The sequence below is a fragment of the Periophthalmus magnuspinnatus genome, chromosome 20, assembly GCF_009829125.3.
Source record: "Periophthalmus magnuspinnatus isolate fPerMag1 chromosome 20, fPerMag1.2.pri, whole genome shotgun sequence".
In the NCBI taxonomy this organism is placed as follows: Eukaryota; Metazoa; Chordata; class Actinopteri; order Gobiiformes; family Gobiidae; genus Periophthalmus; species Periophthalmus magnuspinnatus.
The window spans coordinates 64,847-87,252 of record NC_047145.1 but is presented as its reverse complement, the minus strand read 5'-3'; the positions used below and the strand labels follow the sequence as shown (position 1 = coordinate 87,252).

Here is a 22,406-nt window from a genome sequence, read left to right as displayed (position 1 = left end):
TCTGGTCTTTTTTCTGTCCACTGCTGGTGTTGGTCCTTGTGGGCCTGCAGCTCCTGAGTGATCTTCTTATACTCAGTTTGTAGGTTCTCAAACGTTTATCTGCAGTCCTGTCTGCAGGAGGCCTCGGTGTGTCTCCTCTCTGGCCTTAATGTCTTAGGCAGTGATGTAGTGCTGTAGTACTGTAGTGCTGTAGTACTGTAGTTATGTAGTACTGTAGTGTTGTAGTGCTGTAGTACTGTAATGATGTAGTGCTGTAGTACTGTAGTTATGTAGTACTGTAATTATGTAGTGTTGTAGTGCTGTAGTACTGTAGTACTGTAATGATGTAGTACTGTAGTACTGTAATGATGTAGTACTGTAGTGCTGTAGTACTGTAATGTTGTAGTACTGTAGTGATGTAGTACTGTAATGATGTAGTGCTGTAGTGTTGTAGTACTGTAATGATGTAGTGCTGTAGTGTTGTAGTACTGTAGTATTGTAATGATGTAGTGCTGTAGTACTGTAATGATGTAGTGCTGTAGTACTGTAGTGCTGTACTACTGTAATGATGTAGTACTGTAGTGTTGTAGTGCTGTAGTACTGTAGTGCTGTAGTACTGTAGTGCTGTACTGCTGTACTACTATTGCGCTGTAGCACTGTAGTACTGTTGTACTGTAGTACTGTAGTGTTTAACAAAAATGCCACGTTTTTATCTTTTAAAATGTTTGATCTGTAGGTTTTAAGTTAAATAATGTTCTCAGACTTGCTCGTACCACGACACAGGCCGTGTTTCTGTTTCCAAACTTGTCTTTTCTGGGTGAATGCAGCAGAAAGTTTAGTCTAGTGAGTTTGTACAGGTGCACATTATTTTACAGTGAATCTTGTGCCTAAAAGAATATTTAATTGATTTGCTGAAGGTTTGTGATAAAGAGGATTCTGTTTGATTAAATAAACACAAAAGTGGCTTTGATACTTAACTTTTGTATTTGTGTTTTAGGGTAATACTAGAGATGAGGTGCTGGCAAACCGTTTGCTCGAGTTCTTGATGAAAAACTGCTTCCATTCAAAGAGGGCCGTTTTTCGTCACAATCTGGAGATCATTCGGACTTTGGTGGAATGTTGGAAAGACTGTTTGCACGTGCCGTACAGGTGAGAACTGCTCTAAATATTAATATACATATAGTTTTATTACATTTTCATGTAAAATAAACAAGGGGCTAATGTTAAGTGTTTGTTTTCTGGTTGTAGTCTGATCTACGACAGGTTTTGTGGCACTGACCCGAACAGTAAAGACAATTCGATCGGACTTCAGCTTCTGGGAATCGTCTTGGCGAACGACCTCCCGGCGTACGACGCCACATGTGGCATCGACTACAACAAGTACAGACCAAAATATTATAGTTATTATCATCTTTAAAATGCACATATTAAACATTTAGTTTTACTGAAGGTCAAACCTGGACTTAGGGGTCACAGACTGTTAAACTGCGTTATACCTGGAACTAGTCACTCATGAAGTTTGTGCAGGAAACATTTAAGCTTTGTTATGTTTGTTTTGTATTGGACTAAATGTGGTACTAAACCAGGACCGGCCCAGAACTCGCTCTTACATCATGTAATGTTTTGTGTTTTTTTAGGTACATTCATTCTCTCACCAATAATGTAACTTACACACGATACAAAGAGGTTTACTCCGCCGCTGCAGAGATCATCGGTCTGATTTTGAAGAACATGACAGACAGAGACGGTGTAAGGAGTTTTGTTTGAATAAAATATCGTTTACAAATTGTGTTGTAACCATGGTAACAATCTTTGTAATGGTTCCTAAAGCAGCATCAGCAGCTTTTCGATCTCGCTGCAACAAAAATTACAAGTTTGGGAAAAAAGGAAATGAACGACAAGTTCATCATCTGTGTGAATAAAGTCTCAAAACACTTTCCTCCTTTTATGGATAAGTAAGTCTCACTTTCATTAAAGCTGCATTATGTAACTTTAAGTGGAGAGTCTGCCACCTGCCGGTTTCTATGGAAATATTATTGCTTTGCCTAAATTTTTTTATATGACATTAAATATAAATATAAAAAATATAAAACATTTATATGACATTAAATGTACGTATTGTCATTGAGAAAACTGGCCAAGTGACAGGTCTGATCTGTGGAGAAATAGAGCCATCAGAATAACTTGTTTAAACTTGTTTAATGCCATACTGTGAAACATTTTAGGCTAAACAATAATATTTCCAAGGAAACGGGTGGCACAGTGCCTCTTCATTTAAAGTTTTTTTGAAACATTTTTTATTTCACACTTTCAGATTTGTGAATTTGGCGTTCTACCTGCTGCCGAAGCTTCACGGCGTTTTGAAGACGAGCTGTTTGGAGTGCGTCCTGAGCCGCGCTGACGTCATTCCTCAAATATTTATGCAGCTCAAAACGTCGGGCTTCATTCAGACGATGTCCCACAGGTGACGGTTTATGTTTTTAAAGGGTTTACCAATGGCCACATAGCAGCTGGGTTAATTTAAGGTTTTTAATTCATTATTATTTAAAAAACACTGTAATCTACACAGCTGCTGGTTTAGACATGATCATTAATGTTAATGAAACAAGTTTAATTAAAGGAGGCGATACTAGAAAGTTACATGATCCAACTAAAACATACAGCACAGAAAACTATTAAAATGAATCAAAAATGTGATTTCTGTTTTGCAGCAAAATAAAGAAATGATTCCCTTTTCTAGTTGTGTGTTTTAGTGTACAAAAGTCAAATTTAAACATAAAAACAACAGGATTAATCTAATTGTTCATGTTTTAAACGCAGGGATGAGGTGAGACAGAGGGTGTGTCTGGACATCGTCCATAAGATTCTGTCTGTGCTGAGCCCGGTGCAGCTGCAGGAGCTTCTGGAGCCTGTGAGCGCGTTTGTGTCTCACCCTTCACCCGTGTGTCGAGAGAGAATGTACGACATCCTCATGTGGATTCAAGACAACTACAGGTGTGTACCGCGATCTACGGGTGTGTACCGCGATCTACGGGTGTGTACCGCAATCTACGGGTGTGTACCGCGATCTACGGGTGCGTACCGCGATCTACGGGTGCGTACCGCGATCTACGGGTGCGTACCGCGATCTACGGGTGCGCACCATGTCAGTGACGTCTGCAAATGCACAGCTGTTTAAATTGTTAACGTGAGGATTGTATGACAATATAACACTGATTTATAAACATGTTACTAATTCATGGCTTACTTTTATAATTGAGTTTTTTTTATATTTTATCATTTAGATTAATTGTCATGTCAGTGTAAAACAATAAATGATTCTATGTATAATGTTTGTCTCCAGTGATTCGGAGAGTATGGAGGACGACACATCAGTGGAGATTTTGAACTCTGCCAAAGAAACTTTACTCCAGGGTCTGGCTGAGGAGAACGCAGGTCTACAGTGAGTCACACACTTCTACACATGTACACATTTGTAACACAGTGATTCACTCGCTCACACTCTCACACACACTCTCATACACACTCTCACACACAAACTTTCACGCACGCTCTGTGATTGTGTTGTTGCAGGTTTATAATAGTATAATTGTATGTGATTGTGTTGTTGCAGGTTTATAATAGTATAATTGTATGTGATTGTCTTGTTGCAGGTTTATAATAGTATAATTGTATGTGATTGTGTTGTTGCAGGTTTATAATAATATAATTGTATGTGATTGTGTTGTTGCAGGCTTTATGTTCGTAACTTCTGGAGTCAGGAGAAGCGTCTCCCCACGGCGACCTTTGAGCGGATGATGATGGTGTTGGGTTCACTCTACACGTCTCAAATCGAGAGGTGCTTTTTGAGTTTGGCCACGAATCTGCTGCTGGAGATGACGAGTCAGAGTCCAGACTTCCAAAGAAACATGTTTGAGTATCCGCTCTCCGAGTGCACGTTTCAGGTCAGTGAACTACAAGAAATACAATGAAGGTCAAATGTTTCAGTGAAGGTCGTCCTGACCGAGCCTCGCTCGAGAGAGAAGCTAAGTGTTTGTCCACTGATCTGGAGGTTAGAGGTTCAAATCCCGCTCTCGACATAAACATCACTGGTCGAGTGTCAGATTCACTGACCCACAGGTTGGCGGTGTGATTCCAGCTCCTACAGATTAATATTGTTAACCCCCCTCGCCCCCAGTGTGTGTGTGTGTGTGTGTGTGTGTGGGGGTGTGTGGGGGGTGTGTGTGTGTGTGTGTGCACTGGTATGTGAAGGGGTGTGTGTGTGTGGGTGAGGGGCTCTTTGACATAAAACTCTTCGAGCCATATTCATGAGGATTTGATTTGTCTCATCCACTAAAATAGTTTTTTTTTACTGTGGGTTTAATCTGAACAAAAGTTCATTGATGTAACGTCGTGTGTTTTCTGTGTTTGTAGGATTATGTGATCGACTCAAACTGGCGTTTCAGGAGTTCTGTCATGACTCCGATGTTTGTGGAGACGCAGAGCTCCCAGGGTCCAGAGAGCGTCCTGTCGTCTCCGTCTGCTTCACTGAAGGGAAAACTCAGAGCGACACAGACCAGCCTCGAGTTCAGCCAAACACAGGCCCCAGGTGTGTTATAATGGAAACGCACGGCACGGAAACACACGCTGCGGAAACACACACCACGGGGAACACACACAAACACAGCACGGAAACGCACGCCGTGGAAACACACGCCGCGGAAACACACGCCGTGCAAAAACAGGCACACCAAAGATCTGATTTGAGGTGGAGGAATCAGAAATCTGGAGAAATCAGATTACTGAAATGTTAAGTTAAATCTGATGTGAGTTTTATGTATTAAAAATATAAGTGCTTCTCAAAATGTGGCACACATCCTGTTGGTGGGACACAAGCTTTTTTCTATTGTTAATTTTTTTAGTTGATAAAACACAAGCCCAGCCTTAGTTTTTATTATTGTTATTTAATTTAAAACACAACCATTAGTTTTTCTGAAGCTAAAACACATTTTTAAAACTTTCTCTTTATAACATTTGATGGTCAGGCCATGTTTATAAAGAGTTTTATTTATGTTTTTTACACAAATGTCGTTGTGTCTATGACTTAATGATGTTGTGTTTATAACAATCTTATCAAAACTGATCTGAATACATTCATTTTTCACATTTCAGATTCAGACTGTACAGATCGTATGATTGATAACTGATAGACTGATTGATTCTTCCTGTTTTCTTCCAGGAGGTCGGAGGTCGGCGTTTAACTGGCTCACTGGGAGCAGTGTTGACACTTTGGCGGAGTTCTCTCTGGGGTCGGAGTCTCTGTCGTCGTTGATGGTTTTTGATAAAAAATCTGAAAGGCAAGCGACCCGGAAACCGGTAGGAGAAGGTTTTGGGATGAGGCGCGTCGCTGCCCCTACAGACGAAGTGGACAACCGCACTCAAGGTTTGATCGTCACATTTTACAATAACTTTCATGTGACTGATTCTGCTGCTTTTATTGGAAAGAATTATACTAGTGTAAAAGTTAAAGGGGCATTACGGAACTTTTGTTGTTTTAGTCTGCTTTCCTCTGAGGAAAGGTTATTGCGATTTTTTTTGCCCAAAAATACCTGGGGAAAAAAACAACTTCTAGGTAAAGAAATAACATCTGCATGGAGATGAGCAGGGAGTGGGCTTACTGCTGGAAATGTTACACAGTGCACTTTAAAGTACAATATAACGCACTGTTAACAAGCAAATAACCGAATCACTCCAACTGTGACCATAAATACAATGGTATTATCGTAGACTGTTTATATAAATGGACATAGCTAACCTGTTAGCTGCCGCTTTACAAACAGGAAGTGATCATGGGCGCACTTCCTGCTCCATCGACTCTGGCTCCAATTCAGTTTCTGTGTTAAACTGTGTCCTCTCTCTGTCCTCTGTCCTCTGTCCTCTCTCTGTCCTCTGTCCTCTCTCTGTCCTCTGTCCTCTCTCTGTCCTCTGTCCTCTCTCTGTCTCTGCTGCTTCAGACTCATTCTGGTCTTAAATGTTCGTATTAACCCTCTACATGATCCTGGGGTTTTTATTTCACTATTGTGTCTGTAAATCAAGATATGAACATTAATAACAGACAAATCAGGTCCTTCTTTCCCCGAGGTCGCTCCTGTTAGCGTTAGCATTAGCGTTAGCAACAGGTTTGATTGACAGCGTTGCAAAGCATCCGCTCCCTGATAAACCAGCGATGTGGGTGGTTACCTTCAACAGCCTCGCTCCTGATTGGCTCTTTGGTTGCTATGATACTCAGGGTCGGAATTCCAAATATGTAACTCTGCTCCAGATTAGTCGCTATAACTGCTAGCCTCGGTGAGCTTCATCTGGAGCTGAAGCTGTGGTGACGTCAGACTCACTCAGTCACTTCTTCACAGTCTGTGGTTGTTACACGTTGGTAAAAGATGTTTCTAAGTGAATAACACTGTGCTTCATGTACTCTATGTCTAAATCTTTGTCATATTATTTACTCTTAAGAAAAATAAAATTATCCATTTAATGCTGCTGTTTTTAAATCACATTAGCACAAAATGAACAACGTAGAAACATCTTAAGACTTCGTCGCAGATTCCTCAAGGATCAGGAGAAAGTCAGTTTGGACTTCGCCCAGAAAGAAATACAACAACAAAGACAGAAGAAGGTAAAAAACATTCACTTTTACAAAGAAATACAACAACAAAGACAGAAGAAGGTAAAAACATTCACTTTTACAAAGAAATACAACAACAAAGACAGAAGAAGGTAAAAAACATTCACTTTTACAAAGAAATACAACAACAAAGACAGAAGAAGGTAAAAAACATTCACTTTTACAAAGAAATACAACATCAAAGACAGAAGAAGGTAAAAACATTCACTTTTTGGTTGTTGGCCTTTCATTTCAAGGACACTTTATCTGGTGTTTTTGTAGGAGCAGAAGGCCGATCAGAGGCTTCGGAAGGAGGCTCAGGTGACTCTGTATCGTAGCTACAGAGTGGGAGACTTTCCAGATGTTCAGATCCCTCACAGCAGCCTCATCACTCCACTGCAGGCCCTGGCCCAGGTACAGAGCCCCACCCCCACACACCACCTCATCACTGCAGGCCCAGGTACAGAGCCCCACCCCCACACACCACCTCATCACTGCAGACCCAGGTACAGAGCCCCACCCCCCACACACCACCTCATCACTGCAGACCCAGGTACAGAGCCCCACCCCCCACACACCACCTCATCACTGCAGGCCCAGGTACAGAGCCCCACCCCCACACACCACCTCATCACTGCAGACCCAGGTACAGAGCCCCACCCCCCACACACCACCTCATCACTGCAGGCCCAGGTACAGAGCCCCACCCCCCACACACCACCTCATCACTGCAGACCCAGGTACAGAGCCCCACCCCCCACACACCACCTCATCACTGCAGGCCCAGGTACAGAGCCCCACCCCCCACACACCACCTCATCACTGCAGACCCAGGTACAGAGCCCCACCCCCACACACCACCTCATCACTGCAGACCCAGGTACAGAGCCCCACCCCCACACACCACCTCATCACTGCAGGCCCAGGTACAGAGCCCCACCCCCCACACACCACCTCATCACTGCAGGCCCAGGTACAGAGCCCCACCCCCCACACACCACCTCATCACTGCAGGCCCAGGTACAGAGCCCCCAGTGCTGTAAAGTGCTGTACTTAAGTACAATACAGATACCTAAGATTTGTACTTATTTATAAGTGTGTACTCTTTACTTTTACTTGAGTACATTTGAGAGCAGTATCTGCACTTTCTACTCCAGTACATTTTTGAATAGGACTGAAAAGTAAAAGTATTTTTCTTATTTTGTGTGAGAGCTGCTGAAAAGGCTGAGGGTTTATTTTTAACACATTCAGAATTTGAACAAAACAAAAATATACCAATAAAAACAGAGAAAAGCTCGATTCAGTTATTTCTGAAAAAAATCAGCTCAAATCTTTATCAAAATCACCACATTTGAAGCTTTATAAGACTCAAAATCTATGAGAAATACTTTTTCTTTTTACTCTTAAAGTACATTTTTAAACAGGTACTTTAATACTTTTACTTTTCATGTGATACTTACTTCAGTATTTTTTGCTCTGGCATCTCTACTTTTACTTAAGTAACAAAAGTGAGTACTTTTTCCTCTGTGGTCGTCTGGTTCAAATCTGGCGACTGAAGAAAATCTGTTCATATAGAAGTGAATTATTTTATTGTCCTTGAGCCGATGGAGCAGGAAGTGCTCCCAGCATCACTTCCTGTTTGGGTTTAGCCATGGTCCAGGTCTTTGAGTCGCTGGAACTGATTTTGGTTAAAGTTGATTATTCAGTGAGAAATCAGGGCTCCCCAGAGTGTGATGCTTTAAAATATTAACATTAATCACTATATTATGTTTTTCTTTTTTTTTTCTGTAGAAAGATCCCATTTTGGCCAAACAGTTGTTCAGCTCTTTGTTCAGTGGGATCCTCCATGAAATGCAGAAAAGTAAAACGTCTGAAGAGGGACAGAGTATGAAGGACGCGCTGAGGTGTCATATGGACTCGTTTCTGAAAAAGACGACGCTCTGTTTCCCTCCGTTTGTGGCCTGTGTGCAGGTACGACACTCTCCACATGGGGGAGTGTTTTTGACCTGACAAAATGTTCTTTTATTTATTTATCTGAAAACAAGAAAGCATTTTCATTTTGGCGTCCATGTTGATGTGTCGATTTTAAAATGATGCCGTATTATTTAATACAATTTTGAGTCACAGTTTGAGTCTCGGCTCACGCCTGGAGTCAGTCTATTTTATAACTTTACCTTTACCGACTCTACCTGTGAGTCCCAGCACTAGTCTGTTTTTATTTGAAGTTTCAGAACTATTCTGTTGATGTTTCCTGTTTGTTTGTTGATTTCTGATGTTTCCTGTTTGTTGATTTCTGATGTTTCCTGTTTGTTGATTTCTGATGTTTCCTGTTTGTTTGTTGATTTCTGATGTTTCCTGTTTGTTTGTTGATTTCTGATGTTTCCTGTTTGTTTGTTGATTTCTGATGTTTCCTGTTTGTTTGTTGATTTCTGATGTTTCCTGTTTGTTGATTTCTGATGTTTCCTGTTTGTTTGTTGATTTCTGATGTTTCCTGTTTGTTTGTTGATTTCTGATGTTTCCTGTTTGTTGATTTCTGATGTTTCCTGTTTGTTTGTTGATTTCTGATGTTTCCTGTTTGTTGATTTCTGATGTTTCCTGTTTGTTTGTTGATTTCTGATGTTTCCTGTTTGTTGTTTCCTGTAGGACATGTGTTACCAACATAAAGAAATGCTCCACATCGATCCAGCAAATATCAGCTCATCTTGTTTGGTCAGTCTTCAACAACCATCGGGTATTTTGCTTTTGGAGGAGGGCTTGTTGCACACTTTTGTCCCAACGGAGCCACCGTCCAAACGGTCACGAGGGCCCAAAGAGCTCCCTCCTGACACCAACAAGTGGATCCACCTCGCGAGGTCTCATTTACCTTCTTTACCTCTGTAATAATGTACAGACATGTACCAGAACACGTCTAGTAAAAGCAGCTCTTGTGCTCAAAATAACAGTTTTGTGCTGTCCTCATCTAAATAGAAACCAATTTTTTCACAAGAGAATCTGGAAGTGTGCTGTTAGCATGTTAGTTGTTTACTGTGGTGGCAGTTGTGAAAAACACTTAAATAATTAGAATGCGAGGAAAGTCAGGATTAACTCTGGATCAAACTGTTTAAAATGAAACGTCCAGGTTTTCATGTTTTAAGATCAGTGCCTTTAATTACAGTGAGTCTGGATCTGCACAACATTTAATGAGTCTTTTGACTAAATGAGTCTTTTGTCTAAATGAGTCTTTTGACTAAATGAGTCTTTTGACTAAATGAGTCTTTTGACTAAATGAGTCTTTTGCCTGAGTGAGTCTTTTGACTTAATGAGTCTTTTGACTAAATGAGTCTTTTGTCTAAATGAGTCTTTTGACTAAATGAGTCTTTTGACTAAATGAGTCTTTTGACTTAATGAGTCTTTTGACTAAATGAGTCTTTTGACTAAATGAGTCTTTTGACTAAATGAGTCTTTTGCCTGAGTGAGTCTTTTGACTTAATGAGTCTTTTGACTAAATGAGTCTTTTGTCTAAATGAGTCTTTTGACTAAATGAGTCTTTTGACTAAATGAGTCTTTTGCCTGAGTGAGTCTTTTGACTTAATGAGTCTTTTGTCTAAATGAGTCTTTTGTCTAAATGAGTCTTTTGACTAAATGAGTCTTTTGACTAAATGAGTCTTTTGACTAAATGAGTCTTTTGACTAAATGAGTCTTTTGACTAAATGAGTCTTTTGACTAAATGAGTCTTTTGTCTAAATGAGTCTTTTGACTAAATGAGTCTTTTTTCTAAATGAGTCTTTTTCCTGAGTGAGTCTTTTGCCTGAGTGAGTCTTTTGACTAAATGAGTCTTTTTCCTGAGTGAGTCTTTTGTCTTTTAGACTCTACCGATCCCTGGAGGACTATGATATTGTTCGTGGGATCTTTGGGAGTAAAGTGGGGACCAAGTCCATCACTTGTTCTGCTCTTCAGGCCGAGTCTCAAAACGACTACGCAGAAGCAGTGAAACTCTACAACGAGGTACAGCTCGTAGTACCATGTATAAATATTAGATATATAGACTTAAAATCTCATATTTATTCAAATTTTAATATTAAGGGTATTAGGACAAAAGCATTTTTTAATTTCGTGTTTTTAGTTTGTGTCATTCTAAAGTAAAGATCATTAACATCACATTTTATCACATTTTATCACATTTTATCACATTTTATCACATTTTATCACAGTGCCCATGATAATGTCACTGAGGTAATATAAAAAATATATATTTATTTGATTTGAAAAAAGCTCAATATTTGTTCTCTTTATCCCTCTGTCATTTTGCATAGTTAGTCTGCTCTGTGGAAACTGAGGAGACTGAACAGTCGACTTTTTTTATGCTAAGAACTTATCTGTGTCCCTCAGTCGTCCAGGACTGATCCAAAAAAGCCAAAGTTAAAAATGCAGCAAAAACGTTGTAGGAGTGAAGACGTTTCGCTGCTCGTCTAAGATTCCTGCTGGACACTGCCTTATATCTGTGTGAAGGAGGAGCTAACGACCCTGAAGCTAACGACACTGAAGCTAACGACACTGAAGCTAGCGACCCTGAAGCTAACGACCCTGAAGCTAACGACCCTGAAGCTAACGACCCTGAAGCTAACGACCCTGAAGCTAGCGACACTGAAGCTAGCGACCCTGAAGCTAGCGACCCTGAAGCTAGCGACCCTGAAGCTAACGACCCTGAAGCTAGCGACCCTGAAGCTAACGACACTGAAGCTAGCGACCCTGAAGCTAACGACACTGAAGCTAGCGACCCTGAAGCTAACGACACTGAAGCTAGCGACCCTGAAGCTAGCGACCCTGAAGCTAGCGACCCTGAAGCTAACGACCCTGAAGCTAACGACACTGAAGCTAGCGACCCTGAAGCTAGCGACCCTGAAGCTAGCGACCCTGAAGCTAGCGACACTGAAGCTAACGACCCTGAAGCTAGCGACCCTGAAGCTAGCGACCCTGAAGCTAGCGACCCTGAAGCTAACGACCCTGAAGCTAACGACCCTGAAGCTAACGACCCTGAAGCTAGCGACCCTGAAGCTAGCGACACTGAAGCTAGCGACACTGAAGCTAGCGACCCTGAAGCTAGCGACCCTGAAGCTAGCGACCCTGAAGCTAACGACCCTGAAGCTAGCGACCCTGAAGCTAACGACACTGAAGCTAGCGACCCTGAAGCTAACGACACTGAAGCTAACGACACTGAAGCTAGCGACCCTGAAGCTAACGACACTGAAGCTAGCGACCCTGAAGCTAGCGACCCTGAAGCTAGCGACCCTGAAGCTAACGACCCTGAAGCTAACGACACTGAAGCTAGCGACCCTGAAGCTAGCGACCCTGAAGCTAGCGACACTGAAGCTAACGACCCTGAAGCTAGCGACCCTGAAGCTAGCGACCCTGAAGCTAGCGACCCTGAAGCTAGCGACCCTGAAGCTAGCGACCCTGAAGCTAGCGACACTGAAGCTAACGACCCTGAAGCTAGCGACCCTGAAGCTAGCGACCCTGAAGCTAGCGACCCTGAAGCTAACGACCCTGAAGCTAGCGACCCTGAAGCTAGCGACCCTGAAGCTAGCGACCCTGAAGCTAGCGACCCTGAAGCTAACGACACTGAAGCTAGCGACCCTGAAGCTAGCGACACTGAAGCTAACACACCTGTTTACAGTTTCTGTTCGTAGGCTAAGGTCTATTGAGATACACCAAGTGTGCACTGTGCCTGAGTCATACTTAATGTCATCATTCACTCTTAATGGGCCTACTGGCTCGCTCTGTTGCTCTCTTTGTTTCCTTTGTTTGCTTTGGCTTCTTTAACTCTCCTCTCAAACCGTTTCTTTTCTCTGGCTCAGGTTATGAACCCGGTGTGTGTTTTATGTATAAACTCTTTTATAAATCTGTCACTCTTCGTCCAAGGCGTTGAACACTGAGGCGTGGACCGAAGCCCCGCCCACTGACGCAGAGAGGGACTTCTGGGAGATTGCAGCAATGGAGGCCTATAGACACCTGACTGAATGGGAGTCACTGCAGTACTGCTCCACCGTTTGCATCGACGAAGCCTCTCCACCCGACCTGGAGAAGATGTGGGCGGAGCCATACCACCAGGTATGAGACATCATCCCTTTAAATATCCCTTTAAATTTAATAATGAGATGATATTTTAGACAGTATCGTAATAATGACAACAAATGTACCTTTTACATTATATGTGAATTTGTAAATGTGAAAGTGGAAACAGTTTATCAAAGACTGATCCACATGTGGCAGATTATAACTAAAAAGACAGAGCAGAGTATTCTTTGAGTTATATAAAAATAAGTATTTGCAAATATTATAGGAATGTGATGTATTTGTTTAAATACGTTTATTTAAATATGTTTAATGTTTGTGAAGCTGTCCAAGGCTCATAAACAGAAAGATCATTGCCATGGATGACCACAGGAGTTTTTACAGGTGGAACATTTCATTTTTTGGCTCTTTTGTTGTTAGGACTTGTATTTACGCCACATGATTTGCAGTATGCTGAAACAGCTGCAGCTCGGAGGAGCGGACCAGACCCTCCTCAGCTTCATCGATAAAGCGATGAAGGTCGAACACCGTAAGAAATTACTGGAAAACCACTACAGCCAAGAACTTAGCCTCCTCTACATCCTCCAGGAGGACCACGATCGGGCCAAGTACTACGTCAACTACGCCATGCAGCTGTTCATGCAGGTGAAAATACAGGCTGAGATTATAGTAAGAAAGTACAGATTAAAATACAGAGATAATAATGTGAAAATACAGAGATCATACAGTTTAACATTATAAAATCAACCAATTGATTCACAAATAAATATTATACATTGAATATAAATTCTTGTATATTTTATTGTTAATGTGTCTTTTTGTTATTGTATTATTTTTTTGTGTTAACAGAATTACTCCAGTGTGGATACTTTACTTACCAAGAGTCGTCTGACCCTCCTGCAGTCGGCACAGGCCCTCACAGAAATCCAAGACTTCCTGTTGTTCGTTAAAGGGGAAGGTAACTAAACAGACACACACTGATTGGCCATAAAATTATAAACTAGTAGTAGTAGTAGTTTATAATTAGTACTAGTACACACACTGATCAGCCATAACATGATGAATACTATTACTAGTAGTACTACTACTACTGCGAGTACATTAGCAACAGACGCGCCAGAAACGACCTCCTCTGTTCAACTAAATGTCGCCTACAGAAGAGTTACGAGTAAATGCTGTTGTCCAGTCGTCCATTTTTCCAGTTGTCCAGTTCTGTGCTTCGTGGGCAGAGCGCTGGTTCTCGAGGGCGGAGCCAAACTTCATGTGGTTTTGGAGCTGCCGAGAGCCGTCTGACTGAAGGGAGGCGTTAGCGTTTAGCTTTAGCAGAAACGAGGCTTTTCTTAAAGAGACGTCCTTTCCTCTCGTCACTGTCCTCTGATACAGACACACACCTTAAAACTGCGGAAACATGAGTTGGTTCATAGTTGAATAGTAAAATTACACCGGGCATGTGCTCCACGCATTTTAATGAGTCACCAAGGTCGCCAAGGTCGCCACGGTCGCCACGGTCACCACGGTCACCACGGTCACCACGGTCACCACGGTCGCCACGGTCCTTGATCGTACTGTGGTATTTTGCAGTTACTGTGTCGTCTCTGAAGCGTCTCACTCGACTCTGGACAGAGCGTTATCCTGATCCTAAAGTCGATCCAGTGAACGTCTGGGACGACATCATAACATCAAGGTAAATAAACCTTTTTAGAAATAAAATAAAATTATTTGTTAATATATGAATATCTTTTGTTTAGATGTTTCTTTTTGGACAAGATTCTTGAAAAGTTAAATAAACAGGGATCCTCTGATGATATGGAAGTGGATGAGCCGGACATAAACTCTGTGGTGAACAACTGCAAGTTCAGTATGAAGCTGCAGATGGCGGAGAGCGCGTGGAGTCAGGTACCAGTTTTATTACGTCTATTTATGTATTTGTTTATGTTCTGGGAAAGCCTCGGGAAGTTAAATAAGACGAATGTGTCTTTATGTCATAATATGATTCTAAAACTCAAGGGAAAAATAAATGTGTTTTATCAGGTCCTAAAATCAAAGTATTAAACTCTTAGTTAAACCTTATCCTAAAGTATTTATTTCTTGTTCATATTGGGGACTCTCTGTCTGCAGATTATTTCTTGTGTTGTCTGTTGACTTGGACAAATTTACTTGTATTAAATCTGTACGATTCATGGTAATGTGCCTTTTGGTTTATAGAATAACTTCCCTGTGGCGACAAAGCTGTTGAAGGATCTTCACAGAGACGCCAAGTCAAACCGGAGCTGGTTCCTGCGCTGGGTCCACAGTTACAGTCGCTTCAACCACAAACGCAGCCACACGCTGAGCCCAGTGGAGCAGATCAGCTCCATGTTAAAGACTGTCCCACTGCTGGGTACGGACTGAGGGTCTAAACCAGGACTGAACCGGGTCTAAACCAGGACTGAACCGGGACTAAACCGGGTCTAAACCAGGACTGAACCGGGACTAAACCAGGACTGAACCGGGTCTAAACCAGGACTAAATCAGGACTGAACCGGGTCTAAACCAGGACTAAACCAGGACTAAACCAGGTCTAAACCAGGACTGAACCGGGTCTAAACCAGGACTAAATCAGGACTGAACCGGGTCTAAACCAGGACTAAACCAGGACTAAACCAGGTCTAAATCAGGACTGAACCGGGTCTAAACCAGGACTGAACCGGGTCTAAACCAGGACTTGAACCAGGACTGAACAAGGTCTAAATCAGGTCTAAACCAGGACTAAACAGAGATGTGTATAAAAGCCCAGTGGTCATGGCTCTGGTTTAAACAGTTGATCTGACTGTAGTCGTCTTTAAACGTTGTGACTCAGACTCAGGCTTAAACTGCTGTTCACATGAGCTCCCTCTTTTTGCACAGACTTGAATGTGAGGAACTTTTGTAGCAGTTGATAAAAAAAAAAAAAGTAATTCTTCACTGGCCAGAGACTCTGATGGGGGCTCCGTCTCAGGCGTTTGGCCCAGGCGATTCAGGACCCCTCCTCTCTGTAGACATGAGGTCTTTGGTGTTGCTGGGATAGGCTCCTATAAACGGGGCTTGTGTGTAAAAAGAGGCGTGGCTGAGCTGTGGTTCGGCTGTGGAGCAGGAGGTTAAAGCGTGGTCCTGCTCCTGAATCTCTTAATCATATCAACTCCATTTATTTTTCCAGAGGACCTCCAGCCTGAAGTCCAAAGTGCTTCAGCTAAAGTTTTCAGAAATCAGAAACTCCTCCAGGGGGCGTCGTTCCACATCATAGCCACCGCTGTGGGCTCCAGTCGCTCTGTTTTAGGCACGATTGAAACAGATAAAGCCAAAAAGGTGGTGAGACTGTCAGGAAAAACATGGCCTGAAGATCCAGAGGTAAACGGAGCATTCTTATATGTGTAGTGTGGGAGCACAGTGCGGTTTATTCTGCTGTCAAACTTTGGCATATATAGTTTGTCTTGTCTTGTCTATGATTATTTGCAGAATGTAGAGGTGGGTCTACATCTGCAGGCCTTGAGGTTGTTCTGTGAAGGCGCCAGAAAAGCCGAGGAGGAGCTGCAGTCTTATGATCAGGACTGTGTGGAGCCTGCCAGCCTCATCGAGACCTTCATGGCTCTGGCCAACTTCTGTGATAAACGACTACGAGAGGAGGAGCAGAGGGAGAGCGGTGAGAGTGTGTTTGATAAACGACGAGAGGAGGAGCAGAGGAGGAGCAGAGGAGGAGCAGAGGAGGAGCAGAGGGAGAGCGGTGAGAGTGTGTTTGATAAATGATGAGAGGAGGAGCAGAGGAGGAGCAGAGGAGGAGCAGAGGAGGAGCAGAGGAGGAGCAGAGGGAGAGCGGTGAGAGTGTGTTTGATAAACGACGAGAGGAGGAGCAGAGGGAGAGCAGAGGAGGAGCAGAGGGAGAGCGGTGAGAGTGTGTTTGATAAACGACGAGAGGAGGAGCAGAGGGAGAGCAGAGGGAGAGCAGAGGAGGAGCAGAGGAGGAGCAGAGGAGGAGCAGAGGGAGAGCGGTGAGAGTGTGGTTGATAAACGACGAGAGGAGGAGCAGAGGGAGAGCAGAGGAGGAGCAGAGGAGGAGCAGAGGAGGAGCAGAGGGAGAGCGGTGAGAGTGTGTTTGATAAACGACGAGAGGAGGAGCAGAGGAGGAGCAGAGGAGGAGCAGAGGGAGAGCGGTGAGAGTGTGTTTGATAAATGATGAGAGGAGGAGCAGAGGAGGAGCAGAGGAGGAGCAGAGGAGGAGCAGAGGGAGAGCGGTGAGAGTGTGTTTGATAAACGACGAGAGGAGGAGCAGAGGGAGAGCAGAGGAGGAGCAGAGGGAGAGCGGTGAGAGTGTGTTTGATAAACGACGAGAGGAGGAGCAGAGGAGGAGCAGAGGAGGAGCAGAGGGAGAGCGGTGAGAGTGTGTTTGATAAACGACGAGAGGAGGAGCAGAGGGAGAGCAGAGGAGGAGCAGAGGAGGAGCAGAGGGAGAGCGGTGAGAGTGTGTTTGATAAACGACGAGAGGAGGAGCAGAGGGAGAGCAGAGGGAGAGCAGAGGAGGAGCAGAGGAGGAGCAGAGGGAGAGCGGTGAGAGTGTGTTTGATAAATGATGAGAGGAGGAGCAGAGGAGGAGCAGAGGAGGAGCAGAGGGAGAGCGGTGAGAGTGTGTTTGATAAACGACGAGAGGAGGAGCAGAGGGAGAGCAGAGGAGGAGCAGAGGGAGAGCGGTGAGAGTGTGTTTGATAAACGACGAGAGGAGGAGCAGAGGGAGAGCAGAGGAGGAGCAGAGGAGGAGCAGAGGAGGAGCAGAGGGAGAGCGGTGAGAGTGTGGTTGATAAACGACGAGAGGAGGAGCAGAGGAGGAGCAGAGGAGGAGCAGAGGAGGAGCAGAGGGAGAGCAGAGGGAGAGCGGTGAGAGTGTGTTTGATAAACGACGAGAGGAGGAGCAGAGGGAGAGCAGAGGGAGAGCAGAGGGAGAGCAGAGGAGGAGCAGAGGAGGAGCAGAGGAGGAGCAGAGGGAGAGCGGTGAGAGTGTGGTTGATAAACGACGAGAGGAGGAGCAGAGGGAGAGCAGAGGAGGAGCAGAGGAGGAGCAGAGGGAGAGCGGTGAGAGTGTGGTTGATAAACGACGAGAGGAGGAGCAGAGGGAGAGCGCACTTTATCATAACTACACCTTAACCAGCCTTATTATGTGTGATGTCACACTGAGGGTGTTCTACATGTATCTCTATGGTGGAATGTTCTGCACTTACCATGGAGACGTAATGCCCGCACTAGAAACACTGTTTAAAAAAATAACTCAACACAAAAGTGACGTAAAGAGCACCTTTTCAGGAGCCTGTGGTCGATCAGAGCTCATGGTCCTGTTTAAGACTGAACAACTGTATGCTAATGCTAATGCTAATGCTAATGCTACCTAGATTGTGACTGTAATATTATTTGAGAGGAACTTAACTGCACAAATCAGCTCAGCTGTTGGAGTTCAGATAAATCAGCTCTGTGTTAAAATAAAGTTCAGATTAAGAGCTTCAGACAGAGTAGTGCCTACAGTTAGCATAACATTCCCAGGGAATGTTGATGACATCAGCTGCGTAGGCATCAATAAAGCATGAACAAAGACTGAATTAATAATAAACAAATGAAATATTAAGAATGATTCAGAGGCTGAAAGTGTCTGAAGTACAATAACGACACTATTTACTCCTGAATAATGTGGTATCACTTTGTCTTTAGTTTTGAAAACGAGTTTTAAAAATCTGCATAAACCAGTAAAAATCCGTACGCCTGTAACTGAGCTAGTGTCCTGCTTTGTCGTTTTTTGTACAGAGAGCCGGTTCCCAGACCTGGCAGCTCTCTCCGCTCACATCGTTCAGAACATGTTAAAAGCTCTAAAACTGAACTCTGAAGAAGCTCGTCTGAAGTTTCCACGTCTGCTGCAGATCATTGAACTGTATCCGTCTGAAACACTGGACCTCATGACCAAAGAGGTGCTGAAACATCACTGAAACACAAGGCTTTTATGATGTGATCATTTTGTCCCTGAAATCTGTAAAACCTGCAGTAAATTATACTGTAACTATAAAACTACAGTTATTATAACAGGCCGCTTCACATCAACACAAAAACATCACGTGCCACTAAACCGTGTGGCTGTGACGCTAAATCGAAATCTCTTTCTATATAAGATGATGTCAGTGCCGTGCTGGATGCTGATTGGCTGGATCAGTCAGATGGTGGCTCTTTTGGACAAACCGGAGGCGGTGGCGGTTCAACATTGCGTAGAGCAGATTGCGAGGTCGTATCCTCAGGCCTTGGTCTACGCCCTCATGATCAGCAGTGAGAGCTTCCAGTTTGAAGAGTCTGCGACAGGACACCAGCACCGCCAGTTTGTCAATAGGTAAATTAAATAATAATAATGTTTTTAAAATGTCAGTGTGACGTCTTCCTCATGTTTCATTTAGAAATGCATCAGTACAGTTCTAATGTGTTTAATAACGAGCTCTGTACTTCACTACAGACACGTGCTGTTGTGCCTCTGACCCAAACTGCACTCACAAGACGACACCTGCAGGGGGAGCTCATGCAAAAACTACTATTTAAGTAGAAAAACAGTAAAAGGAAACACTGTATTTATATGTAAAAATAGATTATCTTCACCTAACTCACTACCCGCTCCTTTCTGCTGTCACAAATTATAACATAAATAAAGTAAACGACTAATTAATTGACCAATTAATCGACTTGAGGACAAAAGGATCACAGCCCTAAACAGTGCAGACATTTGAAGTAGATTTTTAACAAAAACACAACAAGTTTTGATCATTTTTTTGGTGATAAAAGAACTGCAACATGACAACATTCTTCTATGTGTGAACATATGAAACAATTTTTACCGTTTTTACCATTTTACATGTGCTGTAATACAAAATGTTAATGTAGTGAATATAAAAAGGATTGTGCCGGTGTGTGCTCCAGGCTGAAGACTAAACTGGACGAGGGTGGAGCTGTGAAAGAATTTGTGGAGGCGCTGCAGCAGCTCACAAATCCAGACATGATTTTCAAGGTAATGATTTTGTGAATAATAAAGTCTGACGTTGTCATGTGATCACGGCGTACGTCGGTGTCATGTGATCACGGCGTACGTCGTGTCATGTGATCACGCCGTACGTCGGTGTCATGTGATCACGCCGTACGTCGGTGTCATGTGATCACGCCGTACGTCGGTGTCATGTGATCACGCCGTACGTCGGTGTCATGTGATCACGCCGTACGTCGGTGTCATGTGATCACGCCGTACGTCGGTGTCATGTGATCACGCCGTACGTCGGTGTCATGTGATCACGCCGTACGTCGGTGTCATGTGATCACGCCGTACGTCGGTGTCATGTGATCACGCCGTACGTCGGTGTCATGTGATCACGCCGTACGTCGGTGTCATGTGATCACGGCGTACGTCGGTGTCATGTGATCTCTTATGTCGTCCGTAGGACTGGTGGGACAGTGTGAAAAATCAACTGGACAAATCAGGTTTTAATAAGAAGCAAATGGATGGACTCTACAAAGAAATGTTCTCTTCACTTGGAAATCAAAACACACAAAGACACGGGGCCTTCAGACGCAAGTTTATCCAGGTTTGTACAGTGGATACAGAAGTTGTGTATGTAATAATAATTATTATTATAATTATAAGCATTATTATTTTTATTATTATTATTATTTGGACGATTTGCTCTTAATATTAGCAAAATGTAATCCAGTAGTAGTTAGTTTGGCAAATATTGTTTGAGGCTGTGTCAAAAGTGTCAATTATTCTGGACTATGGCAAAAATGGCATAAACCAACTCTTTGATTGACAACCATGTTGTTTCTAGTTAGGTTTAATCTGCAGAATTTAAGAAAAACATTTTATTTCAAAAACTGAACTCTGCTCCAAAAAATTCCAAAAGAGTATCACAAGGCCTCGAGCGTCACAGGCAGCGAGATGATTTGAAGATGTGATTTTTAAAATATAAGTTTGTATTTAAGCAATTTTAAAACCAAAAACAATATGTTAGTAAAATATGTCTGTATAATCCCTCTGTATAATCCCTCATAATCCTGTATAATCCCTCGTCCAGGGATGATAAATGGTAAGAGAAAAAATAAAAATCTGTGAACTGGACACTACTACCTCTTAAAATCATGTTTATTACTTATATCCTTCTCAGAAATTTGCCAAAGACGTGGAGCGTTTGTTCGGCGCTAACGGCAGTAAACTGTTTGAGAAGAGAAAAGATAAAAGTTTTGTGAAGGAAGTGGATGATCTGGCCACGTCCATGAAAACATTTCAGAAGGAACCTGGCAACCTGAAAGAGTACTCCCCCTGGCTGAGCAGCTTTAAACGAGGACCCCTCAGCGACGAGCTGGAGATCCCTGGTTTGTGTCAAATAAATGATAAAATAATAATCGTATTAGCTAATATTTTTGGGTTTCAGTTTTTATCATGGATACTTTTTTTGTTGTACTTTTATTTGCTGTTTTTTTGTTTGTACGATTAGATTTGAGCTGTAGATAAACATTATTTGGTTCATTACAGATTCAAAAATGTTTTTAACGATGTTGTAGATTTAGAACAGGTTTGGGAATAATCTGCTTTAGGGTTTAGTGTCACTGGTGTAGTTTCATTTTAATATTATTGTTTCTCTGTTTCTTGTCTGTTCAAATGTTTTTTGTCCAAACTGCTGGACAGCATGTCCAGACTTGACCTTAATGTTGTTTTTCATACAGGACAGTACGACGGCAGGTCTAAACCTTTACCCGAATATCACGCCAAAATAACTGGGTTTGATGAAAGGGTGAGCAGCATTTTTATCACTAATTTAACACTGTTTACATGTGGCTATAGTAATAATAATAATAACAATAATAATAGACAATAAATATTAAATATTAAATTATAATTTGATAAAACTGTAAAAGAACAAAATTTTAAGGTTTTGTTCTATAAATGTAAAACTGGGCAGAGAAATGTATCAACGCAGATAATAATGTGACACTACATCTGTTATTATTATGATTATTGTTAATTTGTTCCAGTTCTTGATACTGGGGGAAAGTTGGACCTTCAGTTTCGTCAGAATCACATTATTAGAAATACTATTGTGTTTTGAAAATTTAAATGTTTTAAATTATTAATATGACTTACTGAATAGTCCTGGGGTCAATGTTGGTGCGGAGTCCGCCCTTTGTCATGTGATCACTCCGCCTTCTTTGTAACTGTAAATGACTTTCTTTTTTCTTAAAGGTTAAAGTCATGTCTTCTCTGCGTCGCCCCAAGCGTCTGATCATCCGGGGGGACGATGAGAGGGACCACCCGTTTCTGGTGAAGGGAGGAGAGGATCTGAGGCAGGACCAGCGCATCGAGCAGCTCTTCGGCGTGATGAACATCGTCCTCAGCCATGACTCGGCGTGCACACGGCGAGGCCTGCAGCTCCGCACGTATCAAGTCATCCCCATTAATACAAGGTCATTGTTGGATTATAATTTGTACATATTTACTTTTTTATGTTCATTAATTTGTGCTGTTTCTTTAAAAATAAAAAAACAATTAAGAAATAAGGAATTTCAGTCATTTTCGACCCTTTTTACCCTTAACAGTGGCTGTGGTCACACACTCACGCTGAATCAGATCCACTTCATTGTGTTTTAAAGCACCTGTGACAGCTCATATATATATATATATATATATATATATATATATATATATATATATATATATATATAT

At 42.5% G+C, this 22,406-nt stretch overlaps 1 protein-coding gene across 1 annotated transcript in view; it reads left to right on the top strand.

The window, feature by feature from the left end:
• prkdc (protein kinase, DNA-activated, catalytic subunit) overlaps positions 1–22,406 on the top strand; it is a 69,867-nt gene that overhangs the window by 39,044 nt on the left and 8,417 nt on the right. The window contains exons 50-79 of the mRNA XM_055230005.1: positions 977–1,128; positions 1,228–1,359; positions 1,617–1,728; positions 1,813–1,934; positions 2,294–2,443; positions 2,800–2,973; positions 3,323–3,421; positions 3,713–3,923; positions 4,393–4,567; positions 5,201–5,401; positions 6,516–6,631; positions 6,902–7,033; positions 8,411–8,590; positions 9,263–9,471; positions 10,465–10,603; positions 12,518–12,706; positions 13,091–13,315; positions 13,520–13,628; positions 14,252–14,354; positions 14,419–14,566; positions 14,876–15,050; positions 15,846–16,036; positions 16,145–16,328; positions 18,470–18,630; positions 18,829–19,040; positions 19,619–19,706; positions 20,131–20,274; positions 20,851–21,058; positions 21,410–21,477; positions 21,927–22,147. Of these exons, the coding sequence (XP_055085980.1) occupies positions 977–1,128; positions 1,228–1,359; positions 1,617–1,728; positions 1,813–1,934; positions 2,294–2,443; positions 2,800–2,973; positions 3,323–3,421; positions 3,713–3,923; positions 4,393–4,567; positions 5,201–5,401; positions 6,516–6,631; positions 6,902–7,033; positions 8,411–8,590; positions 9,263–9,471; positions 10,465–10,603; positions 12,518–12,706; positions 13,091–13,315; positions 13,520–13,628; positions 14,252–14,354; positions 14,419–14,566; positions 14,876–15,050; positions 15,846–16,036; positions 16,145–16,328; positions 18,470–18,630; positions 18,829–19,040; positions 19,619–19,706; positions 20,131–20,274; positions 20,851–21,058; positions 21,410–21,477; positions 21,927–22,147 (4,730 nt within the window). The remainder of the gene's footprint in view (positions 1–976; positions 1,129–1,227; positions 1,360–1,616; positions 1,729–1,812; positions 1,935–2,293; positions 2,444–2,799; positions 2,974–3,322; positions 3,422–3,712; positions 3,924–4,392; positions 4,568–5,200; positions 5,402–6,515; positions 6,632–6,901; positions 7,034–8,410; positions 8,591–9,262; positions 9,472–10,464; positions 10,604–12,517; positions 12,707–13,090; positions 13,316–13,519; positions 13,629–14,251; positions 14,355–14,418; positions 14,567–14,875; positions 15,051–15,845; positions 16,037–16,144; positions 16,329–18,469; positions 18,631–18,828; positions 19,041–19,618; positions 19,707–20,130; positions 20,275–20,850; positions 21,059–21,409; positions 21,478–21,926; positions 22,148–22,406) is intronic.